Source organism: Phyllostomus hastatus, unplaced genomic scaffold (genome assembly GCF_019186645.2).
Source record: "Phyllostomus hastatus isolate PE091 unplaced genomic scaffold, TTU_PhHast_1.1 phas_contig_86, whole genome shotgun sequence".
NCBI lineage: Eukaryota > Metazoa > Chordata > Mammalia > Chiroptera > Phyllostomidae > Phyllostomus > Phyllostomus hastatus.
In genome coordinates this window covers 87,272,141-87,284,396 of record NW_025333977.1, presented here as the reverse complement: position 1 = coordinate 87,284,396, position 12,256 = coordinate 87,272,141, and the positions used below count along the sequence as shown (strand labels likewise).

Below are 12,256 nucleotides of genomic sequence, written 5' to 3'. Positions count from 1 at the left end.
ATTACAGATGTAGAAACTGAGGTTTAGGAAGAACCTTGTGGCTCCTAACACTGATGTTAGAGATCATGCAATAATAACACACCACCATTTTATGCAAAAGGGGCCACAATAAATGAATTTTACTGGCCATAGGTGACTTAATCATAATACCAAAAGGTTCCACACTCCCCTCTGCTTGCCTCAGCAAAGTCATTTCCAGGACATTCTCTTGCTCTTTCTCTAAACCTGAAAGGATGGGTGGGGAAGAATGTTACCTGTGATCCATCCCAACTGGCCTTTGTAGAAATGTCCCACCATGCCCCCAACATGGGCCCCCAGACTCACTCCAATGATGTGGATGGAGGACTCCGACACACCCAGCACCTACAATGAATGTTTACAGTGGGTTGCATTTGGGCCCCAGCAACCCCTGGCCTCACAGGGTCACACTTTCCCTGTGAGGTAGGGGTAACTGAAGCCAGCCATCAGCTCCCCCCTGCAGACATGCAGGAACCCAATTTAGAAAGGAGAGGAGGCTCAGAAGAGACTAATAAGTCACTAGGTGGTTCTGCTTCCACCCTAAAGTTCCTCCTCATGTGTTTGTTACTTCTTTCCTTCTAACCCCTATGCCCTCCATAAGCAGCCCAAATCACCCTAAGCACTTCTGCACCTACCAGGAGTTTACTGAGGAAACTGGAGATCTCAAGTCCCAGCTTAACCACATTTTCCACAGCTGAGAAGTAGACAGCTGTAGAGCCGTACACCCAGTCCACGGCAATGACGTTAGTGTCTGCTGCCCTCAGAAGGGCACCAATGAATTTCTCAATCCAGGAAGGCTTTGTTCCTAAAGCCCTAGACATGGGGCCAAGACAGGGTAAAAAAATTATCTACCAAATCCACGGTCATAGAAAACTGTTAACAGAATAAACCCAGAAAAAAAGTCAAAACTAGAGACGGGATATATGGGTAGTAAATCACACAGCACTCTGAGCTAAGGGAGGACATAATCCAAAAATGAGGAGGGCTTCTATCTGCACATACAGAGCCTTTGTGTGGGTTATGACAGGGAGCCTTTTGTCCAGGTGGATGCAGCTTCCTGCTGGGGCTCAGAACCCAGGCTGCATTCCAGCCCCACCAACCATCAGCCCTTTGTGCAAGGCATAAACAACACAAACCATATGTACAGGCCCCACTTGTGTTATTCGGGAGAAAGAAAACATAGAGTTGTATGTTAGAGTTAAGATTTGCTATCTTACTCTCATTCTAGAATACAGCACTTTCCTTGAAGTTGTTTTTATTTATGGGTTCATTTATTTATTCCTTCATTTATTCAACAAATGGGCTAGGCAGTATGCTAGGTGCTTTGTAAGATATTTTAAAAAAGTAAAATATAGTCCCTATCATTCTGGATCTTACAGTATAATAACACTTTTTTAGGAAAAAGAGAATGATTTTTAAAAATTCAGAAGTTTTTTTTCCAAGGTATTGGGATCAGGAAAGAAGTCTTCTCAGTGGCCCACACAGTACAGGAACAATCCAAGTGGGCTCACGGGGACAGAGGAGCACAGACTGGGCATTTGCCATGGAATATGGCTTTGGGCAATCTTGGAGCCTGATGCACTTTCCAGATCTACCAGCTGTCCCTGGGTTGAGGGTACACACTCAGTCTTGGATGGCGGCTAAATGTACGATTTGCTAGGGGACAGACTTTGGCACAAGAGTGAGGAGGGATGGATGTCTAAGGAAAGGTGTGACTGGGTCCACAGAGTCCAGGTATTTGAGGGGCAGAGAAAACCCAGAGGTGAGGAAATGGTGATCCTTTGTGCAGTGCCTCTGTGTCCACCTCTTCATCAGGTGCTCCCAACTCTAGCTGCTCTATGATGTTACTCTTTTACCACATTCTCTCCCTCTTTCCTCCCAGCAATCTGTTCTGGCCTTGTCAGTGGGCTTTTGAGAGAAGATATTGAAAGGAAGGGGAATAAATTGAGACTCAGTGACAATATATCACAACAAAAATTAGACTGCAGGTCACCAAAGAAATTGAAGAAGTGTCTAGCTTCTGGGTATGATAAACATAGCCTCCATAGGTGGAAAGTTTCTTAGGTCATAAAACCAGGAGAGAAAGGAGGAAGTAAAATAAAGTTCTAGATAGAAACAAAAACAAAAACCCAGGCTGTTAGCCCTGAGTGACTGTAAAAAGCCCATGACTTCACTGGGTGAGATGAATCATAACAACGCCTGAGGGAGGACATGATCTCTGAGGTCATCTCTATAGCCTTCCTTTTATTCCATACGGAAACCGGGCTCCACATGCTGGAGTGATTTGTCCAAGATCACACATATTTATCGTTCAACAGAGTGTAGACAAGGACTGAGAGGAGGAGTAACATATATGACCAATGAGAATGAACAACATAATGTTGACATGAGACACCTTTACAGACAGCAGGAGGTGAGGAATGGACATGTGACTGCCAATAAATTTATTCTCCTCTCACTCCCCACTAACTTCCAGTGGTCACTTTCTACCTCTCAGCACAAGCAATCTTGTTGATTGGTTTGCTCCTACCTGAATCCATGAATAAGTAGTTTGGTTCCCAGAGTGGCATTGAACCCAGAGTTTTGGAGGTCTCTGCTTTCTTCAACTAGCTTCCCACAGCTGGGATCTGAAGGGGTGAAGAGAAGGAACTGGACTCTGAGGTTGGTGCCTCGGAGGAGATTGGCATTTTGGAAGTCAGTGCACTTTGGCTGTTGGGTAGGAGGTGTATCTCCTGGAGGGAAATAAAACAAACAAAACAAAACAAGAGCAGTCCAAGGTGAGGTCATCTGTTCTTAAAAGAAAGAAAGGTATTCTTACCCATGGACATGGACAACAGTGTAAGAATTGCCTGAGGGAGTAGGTGGCCTGTACAGAGGGGGACCAAGGGGGAAAAACTGGGACAACTGTAATAGCATAAACTATAATGTATAATTTTAAAAAAGAAAAAGAAATAATGATGTTTTTGAAAGGAAGAAACAGGGTCTTACAAGCATTATATATCAGCTAAATTTATATATATAATACAAGTATATTATATATATAAATTTCTACATATAATCAGACTCATTTATTAAAAGCGGCATCATTTCTGACACCAAAATCTGTGAATATTTTTCTTGTTTAAAGATAAAATGCCAGAGATAAATATGAGTATTGCTCTACTATAGAAGATTAAAGGCCACAGTGAAATGGATACTATTATAGACTAAATTGAGTCTCCCTATATATCCATATGTTGAAGACTTAATGCCCAGTGCCTCAGAATGTGACTCTACTTGGAGACAGGATCTTTACAGAAGTAATTACATTAAAAGGAGGCCATTGGAGTGGGCTCTAATCCAATATGACTGTTCTTCTTATAAGAAGAGGAAATTTAGACGCAGACACAGAACAAAGACCATGAGCAGACACATGGAGTGATGGCCATCTACAAGCCAAGGAGAGAGGCCCAGAAGAGATCCTTCCCTCACAGTCTGCAGAAGGAAAAACCCCAGTGTCACCTTGATCTCAGATTTCTAGCCTCCAGAACAGAGTATTGATAAACTTCTGTTGTTTAAGCTACCCAGTCTGTGGCATTTTGTTATGGCAGCTCTGGCAAGCTAACGGCTCAGAGGGATGGGCCAGCAGTGGCAGCAGGCACACACCGGCCCAGCCACAGCTCTGTTAGGGGCTACCTTGCACTAATGCCCTGGGACAAAGGCATCTACAGAATTAGAAAGGCCCAGACTGCAGTCTCTGGTTTGTGCACGCGCCTTCATGGAGAAGACAGCAATTTCAGTTTTCTGGAATGGTTATCTGCCTTCGGGGGTAACTGGGGAGCACATATTCAAGAAGTACATGGATCTGGGGTATACTGGGACATGGTACCATGAGTGTACTGTGAGAACCCCACCCTTAGAGAGTACTGAGGTACACCAGTGGTTTTACCACCTCTGTGTCTGCGCCCCAGGCTGGTCTTCAAGAGCTCTTGCATGTCCCTTCTTGGACACCCTGACCTGCAGTCACCATGCCCCTCAGCCCACGACTCGAGTTCCCGCAGTAAACAAGAAAGATGCCTGCCTCTGCAGTCTCATCTGCTTTCCCTAGCCTCTGCCTTTTTAATGAAAAGATGAAAGGACTCTGCTCGAGCACTCGACTTGAACAGCATAAATGAGTAACTTTGTTGTATTGGTCATATAGGGAAACCCATTTCCGTCAGAAAATTGAGTCCCATTAAAAGAGCATTGTATATCATGAAGCAAGGCCCAACAAACATCAAAGCATCAATGTTATCCAGACATTATCTAAATAAAAAGTAATAAAATTATTTTAAAATACATTTGGAGATTTAAAAACCCCTTTGGGTTAACGAATAATCACAATGGAGACTACAAAACATTACAAACTGACAATAAAACAAGTACATATAAAAAAACTTGAGCAAATAGCTGAAGCAGCACTGGGGGGGGAGGGATACACATACCCTCGAGTGCAAATTCTAGGGGAATCAAGGGAAAGACATAGATTAGGTAACCGGATTTTGTAACTCAGAAAGTTGAAGAAGAACAATGCAACAACTCCCAATAAAATATAGGAGAAGAACTATAAAGGAAGTAGTTGAAATTAAATAAGACATTGGAATATAAATAACATTAGCATCACCGTTGCTAAAGCCAAACCTCCTGTAGACCTGTCTGACACCTCCCTACAGACATACATATATGTATGTATGTTTGTTTCTAACTTATGATAAAGCTTAGTTTATAAGCAGAGTAAGAGATTAACAAAAATAACTAATAATAAAATAGAACAATTTTGACAATAGTGTAATAAAAGTTATGTGAGTGTGTTCTCTCTCTCAAAATATCTTACTGTCCTTTACTCACCCTCCTTCTTGTGACGATGCGAGATAGCATGCCTGTGTGATGAGATGGAGCAAGGTGCCAAGACAGGTGACAATTTAAAACTTATGAATTGTTTATTTATGGAATTTTTCATTTGATATTTTCTAATTGTAGTTGATGGAGAGTAGCTGAAACTACAGAGAGAGAAACCATGGATAAGTTGAGGACTAGCATGCCCTGTTACCTCCTTGGTCCAAGCCACCATCTCTCAGAATTACTGCAGAGGTCTGCAGCTGCTTTTTCTGCCTTCACTCTCGGTGCCCTCTTCACTCTTAACTATTTGCAACACGGTAGCCAAAAAAGTAAGCCAAATCGTATCATATCTATGTGCAAAACCTCCAAGGCATTTCATTTAGAATAAAATCCAAAATTGTATCTAAGGACTAAAGTACTAAAAGGTTTTCTTAGCTCTTCCTCCCAGCCTGGAGTGTCTCTCCGCAGACATCCACATAGCTAATTCTTTCTCCTCCTTCAAGTTTTTGATGTTGAACTTTGTCTTATTTCTTCTCACCACCCTATTTAAATTGCAACCTGCCTACATGCCGCACCCCAGTTCTTTCAATTTTCCTTATCTTGACCTGTTTATTTTTATTGTAATAATCACCTTCTAATATACTATGAAATATATTAGTTTACTACTAAACTTTAGTATATTGATTTCCCCAGATTAGAATATACCTTCAGAAAAGGCAGAAATTTTTATCCATTGTTTTTTTTACTTTATTGCCTAGAATAGTACCTGCCACAGACAATAAACACCAAGAGTTAGTTCTTTGAAAAGAATAATGAACTAGATGTACTTTTGATAAGATAGAGTAAGAAAAATAAGGAAATTCACAAGTAAACAACATAGAAAATGGGATATAAATACATTAGATTTTGAAACCATAAAAAAGCATGTTTATATACCCACCCAAAAATTTAAAATACATTTTCCTAGAAAATGAATAGTCTTATAAAAATATGGCTTACTGAAGCATATTCAAGAAAGAAATAAATACAAGTCAAAAGTGAAAGTATACCACAGAAGAGTTGAAATAGTATTTTTAATATATTTTATTGATTATGCTATTACAGTTGTCCCATTTTCCCCCTTCACTCCCCTCCACCCTGCACATCTCCTCTCACCCACATTCCCCCCCTTTAGTTCATGTCCATCTGTCATACTTATAAGTTCTTTAGCTTTTACATTTCCCATATTATTCTTAACCTCCCCCTTTCTATTTTCTACCTACCATCTATGTTACTTATTCTCTGTACCTATTCCCCCTCTCTCCTCCTCCCATTACCCTGTTGCTAACCATCCATGTGATCTCCATTTCTGTGGTTCTGTTCCTGTTCTAGTTGTTTGCTTAGTTTCTTTTGTTTTTGCTTTAGGTGTGGTTGTTAATAATTGTGTTTGCTGTCATTTTACTATACATGTTTTTTATCTTCTTTTTCTTAGATAAGTCCCTTTAACATTTCATATAATAAGGGCTTGGTGATGATGACTACTTTAACTTGACCTTATCTGAGAAGCACTTTATCTGCCCTTCTATTCTAAATGAAACCTTTGCTGGATAAAATAGTCTTGGATGTAGGTTCTTGCCTTTCATGACTTGGAAGACTTCTTTCCAGTCCCTTCTTGCCTGTAAGGTCTCTTTTGAGAAATCAGCTGACAGTCTGAGGGGAACTCCTTTGTAGGTGACTGTCCCCTTATCTCTTGCTGCTTCTAGGATTCTCTCTTTCATTTTTACCTTGGCTAATGTAATTATGATGTGCCTTGGTGTGTTCCTCCTTGGGTCCAACTTCTTTGGGACTCTCTGAGCTTCCTGGACTTCCTGGGAGTCTATTTCCTTTGCCAGATTGGGGAAGTTCTCCTTTATTATTTGTTCAAATAGCGTTTCCTCTCGTTGCTCTTCCTCTTCTCCTTCTGGTACCCCAATAATTCAGATGTTGGAATGTTTCAAGATGTCCTGGAGGTTCCTAAGCGTCTCCTCAATTTTTTGAACTTCTTGTTTCTTCACTGTTTTCTGGATGGATATTTCTTTCTTCCTTCTGGTCCACACCGTTGATTTGAGTCCCAGTTTCCTTCCCATCACTATTGGTTCCCTGCACACTTTCCTTCATTTCACTTAGCATAGTCTTCATTTTTTCATCTAATTTGTTACCAAATTCAACCAATTCTGTGAGCATCCTGATCACCAGTGCTTTGAACTGTGTATCTGATAGGTTGGCTATCTCTTTATTGCTTAGTTGTATTTTTTCTGGAGTTTTGATCTGTTCTTTCATTTGGGCCATTTTTTTTTGTCTTGACATACCTGTTACGTAGTGAGGGGCAGAGCCTTAGGTGTTCACCAGGGTAGGGTAACCCACGTTGCTGTGTTGTGGTGCTGTATGTGGGGGAGGGGTCTGAGAGGGAACAATGACACTTGCTCTGCTCTCTGCTGGATTTCAGTCCCTTCCTCAGCTTCCCCAAGCAAATTGAGCTCGTCTGATGCTGATTCCCATGTGGGTGGGCTTGTGTACATTCCAGGACCCTGTGGGGCTCTCCAACAAACTCTCCTGTGAAGCTGGGAGTTTCTCCCGCCACCTCAACCCCCACAGGTATTTTCAGTGGCTTGAGGATTTATTTCCCCATGCAGGAGCCCTGGATTGTGCAGTCTGTCTTGCTCCCCATTTGTTTCTCCTGGATTATTACACTCAAATGTGGGACCACCCAGTCTGCAATCCACCACGTGGCCAGGTCTTCCCGCTGCAGCCTTGCGCACCCTGCTCCACAGCCGGGCACCTCACTGGGCCCACCTCCCACCACCTCACCCACCCTGGTCCTCCAGCCACCGCCTCGCCACAAGTCCTCTCCTCTGGGCCAGTCTCTGCCCATCCTACTGGTCTGGATGAATGTGTCTTCTTTAACTCCTTGGTTGTTGGGTTTCCACACAGTTCTGTTTCTTGTCAGTTCTGATTGTTCTTTATTTTTCAATTGTTGCTGTCTTTTCAGTTGTGCGAGGAGGCACAGTGTGTCTATCTATGCCTCCATCTTGGCTAGAAGTGAAACAGTACTTTTAAATCCGTTTATCAAAAAAACTCTACCAGGCCAGACTGTTTTAGAGAAACACTCTTCCAATCCTTCAATTTCTGTTTTATACACACACTGTTCCAGAAACTAGAAAGGGGGGAGAGAGAATACAAAAATCATTCTATAAAACCAACCAAAACAGCAAGACAAAAACATAAGGAGAAAGAGACACTAAAGGTCACTAATTCACTATTAAACATAGACATAAAAATCCTAGATAAAATATCAGCAAATCTAAATTGATCAAGGATAACAGAACAAAAACACGTCATGGCCAAGGAAGGTTTAATTCAAAGAACAAGAAGATGGTTTAACATTAGAAAATGTATTATGTAATTCACATATAAACAAATGAAAGAAAAAAAACACATGCTCATCTCAACAGATGTAGGGAAAAAATACATGATAAAATTCAGCACTCAGCAGTGCTTAACCTAAGAAAGGATGTCTAACAAAAGCTCACAGCCATGATTACACTTATTGGTACATTGATACATTGATACATTGATACATTGATACATTGATACATTGGTACATTGGTACACTAAGTGGAAACATTAGAAGCATTCCACTCAGATATGGCAACAAATGAGAATGATCACTGCTTCTAGTACATATTACACTGGAAGTCCTAGTCCTAGGAAGGGAAACAAGACAATAACATGGGATGAATTTATAAAGTTTAAAAAGAAAAAATTTAACAAAGTTTCTTAAAAAATTTCTTTCTTAAGAAATAAAGAAGAAGGGAGAAAAATTTGCCAGTGTCTGCATATGATAAAACTGTGGATCATTCAGGAGCACGGAACATGTTGCAGTGAATCATGCTCACCTACCTCCTCCCCGCAACCATCACTCTAACCAAAGAGTAATGACAGGTGAATGTCAAAAGAAAAAAAAAAGTCTCAGACAATCTGAAATATAAAAATAATATCCCCATTCAAGAACAAGCATGGAAATGCAAAATGACCCTGAATTCCAGGTCTGGGAGAAGGTGGTGGCTGTAGGCATTAAACTGTCAGGTCCACAAGTGTTCCATGTCAGGTATGGAAGACCAGCCCCGGGCAAGCCCGCCTGTGGTAGCCAGTGGTGCAAGGGCCTCCCTAACTCAGGAAAGGAAGCTAAAAACAAAATCAGTACAAACAAATAATAGCTGTTGACTTTTTTCCTGGGGCTCTAGCTTTACCTCAGGAGGCAGGATGGAAAGGCAAGGCCCCACAAGCAGGAGCTGAGATGTGGACCCGGCTGGAGGAGCGTGTCTGACGACAGGGTGGGTGAGACAGAGAGTCAGAGACAGAGAGAGGCCAAAAACAAGCTCTTTATTGAAACGTAAAATGAAATTAATATACTGTGTTAGTAGTCAAGGTAACATTATATTTTGTGACAGCAGTGACTAAGAAGGGGTACAGAGAGTGGATTTAGGGTGCTATGAATGTTTAATTGTTGATCTTGATGATGGTTAAACAGGTGAGTTCACTCTGAAAATTCATTAATCTGTGTATTAATAATGTGTGTAATTTTCTGTACATGTGTTGTACTTTAATGAAAAGTTTATTTTAAAAAGGCTACAAGCCTTAAGAAACTCAAAGCCTCCCTTTCTAAGCTGTAATTCTTATATAAAAAGCATTGCAGTTTTCATTAGGACTCTGTGGCCCGTAGAAATACCTGCTTGATTCATTTCACTAGCAAGTATTTTTGTACTTTTACATGAATAAATAAAAAAGAATGGCTCCAGCAGGCCTATTACTTTCCTCTGATGTTTTTGGTAACAAAGGGCTAGTCTCGGTTTTTGGACAGTTTTGCCACACTGCCCATAGTCTGTCTCGTGAGGCGTACCTGAGAGCTATATTGCATGGACTGTGCTTTCTCTACCTTCAAAAAGAGACCTGTCACCCAAGTTTGTGGAGTGAAGGGAAAAACACATCTTCTGTTAAATCCCTTGTTGCCCATCAAAATTTCATCTTTTCAAAGGGAACCAGCATGCCTCTGCTTTGTAGTTTAGGTAGTTTTAATATAGAAAACAGTGTGCCTATATTAAACCAATTATAATAGTTCTCCCACAGAAAACCAGAGAGTATGATAGATTAATCTGTGTGGCTTTGTGAATTTTATTTTTTATTTTCTGTGCCCCAATCTTCCTATTTTTTTTTTCTGTTTAGAAAAAAAAATTGACTGGTTCTCTTTGTTGGTGTACTGCGTCTATTTATCTTTATAAAAACTTAGTATGGTTTATTTGTTAAGTATAAAAATGTACTTAGGCTGATTATTGTTCTATGTCTGTCACCGTCGGCGAGCTTCAGATTGTTACCCAGCTACTAAAAACGCTTGAGGGGCTCTTCTACGAACTATGTCACCAGTTGGCAACCAGGGCCACAGGCCAAATCAGGCCCACCACTTTATTTTTGTATACTCAGGAGCTAAAAATGGTTTTTACATTTTTTATTGATTAAAAATCTAGCCCTGGCTGGTGTGGCTCAGTGGACCAAGTGCTGGCCTGAGAACCAAATGGTCGCCAGTTTGATTCCCAGTCAGGACACATGCCTGGGTTGCAGGCCAGGTTCCAAGTTGGGAGTGCATGAAAGGCAACCACACATTGATGTTTCTCTTCCTCTCTTTCTCCCTCCCTTCACCTCTGTCTAAAAAAAAATGAATAAAATCTTTTTTTAAATCTAAAGAACAATAATATTTCATTACACAAAAATTATATAACACTCAAATTTCAATGTCCATAAATAACATTTTTATTACAACGCTAATTTGTTTTCAAATTATTTATGGCTGTTTCCTGCTATGATGGCAGAGTTAAGTAGTTGCCACAGGACTGCATGGCCCCAGAGTCTAAAATATTTATTATCTGCCAATTTACAGAAAATGTTTGTTGACCTCTGCTGTATATAAGGTACCAACATCGATTAAGATCAAGAATATTTCAAAGAGAAAGAGGTGTGCCACACAGCAAGTAATGCAAAGGGGTGGATATTGTCATTATGATCATAGATTCACGACTTCCAATATACATTGGAAATTTACAAAATAATATAGTTGACATTTTTGTTTATATTCAGCTAATGCTGACACAGCTCCAAGAATGCACACACTATGGTTTGGATTTTAATAATTTCATTTTAAAATAATGAGAATGATTACTCAAACCACACATAGAAATTATTACTATTTTTTTACCCTCACAGCCCATCACTGTTTGGTTTTTCTTCTGTCTGGTAAATCAGTTTTTATCACCCTTCTTCATTATTTAATGAGAGACATTGGAAGGAATTGTTTAATGTTCAAAATTTAGAAAAACAAATTTAAATTGTCCTTCTCATGACTGCAATCAACTGGATTTATCACCATTGAGGGACATCAATGTTTCCAGATATTTCAGTAGAAAATTTTTGTTATTTTAATTTTTATTTATTTTAAACATTATTGATAACTAATTTATTTATATAAAATGTATGTTCTTTTATAGTCTTTCCAATGTAAAGACAATACCTCTATCCTGAAAGCTTCTATATTTCCTACCAGAGCTAAGATCCCATTATTCAGTTTGCTAATCTAGTATTAGATATTAGCAAGTTAATTTGGATATTATTTTGCTGCTAAACATTAATTCTAACTTTTTCACAAAGTCAGATTTTTATATTCTTGATGTCTGTTTAGTTAAATTGATGTTTCCTCAAGGACCTATGTTCCATAGCATATTCATAATATAAACAATAAAAGTAAAAAAGAATGTCTAAATGATGTGTTTGTGAACCTACATGAGATTAATATAAACATAACCACATTTCCCTCCCCAAAGTGTTCATGAATTTGATTTTTAAAAATGTATACTGGTTGTGTAAAGATGATATATTTTCTGAGGTTAGGAAAACAGAGATAAACATATGTTGAAAATGACTGGAAAGCAGAGGTACACTTTCTTGCATATGGGTAAAATCAAGGCAAATGGTACTGGCCAAAAAGAATTCTTACAATCCTCTAAATATTAAAACAGTAGAAAAACATTATTAATTTTTTGTACTGTCCTAGGTTTTTATTCTTAAAATTAACTCTGGAGAATAAATGGTAATGCTCACTCAAATTGTTTTGAAGCTATATTTACATTTTTATAAAAAATAAGTCATGACCACAAAAAGGCATAAAACTTGCTTTTTATAATATTTGTGCCTAAAGTTTTCTGGGATTTTTTTTCAGCATCATTCAAATTACTTTAATTTAATAAATCTTTTCCAGTGTCTCTTATGTGCCAAACACTGTATCAGTCTCTGAGGAGGATACAAAGTTGTTCAATGG

General features: G+C 39.4%; 1 protein-coding gene across 3 annotated transcripts in view; it reads right to left on the bottom strand.

Annotated features, from left to right (window-relative positions):
- The window catches only part of PLA1A (phospholipase A1 member A), a 48,656-nt gene that overhangs the window by 17,228 nt on the left and 19,172 nt on the right, over nt 1-12,256 (bottom strand). Inside the window, exons 3-7 of one of the 3 annotated variants that reach the window (XM_045851075.1) lie at nt 8,035-8,047; nt 4,885-5,036; nt 2,549-2,750; nt 654-831; nt 255-363 (exon numbers count right to left, since the gene is read on the bottom strand). In XM_045851075.1, the coding sequence (XP_045707031.1) occupies nt 255-363; nt 654-831; nt 2,549-2,750; nt 4,885-5,036; nt 8,035-8,047 (654 nt within the window). The remainder of the gene's footprint in view (nt 1-254; nt 364-653; nt 832-2,548; nt 2,751-4,884; nt 5,037-8,034; nt 8,048-12,256) is intronic. The other 2 variants (XM_045851076.1, XM_045851077.1) reach the window with 2 other exon arrangements.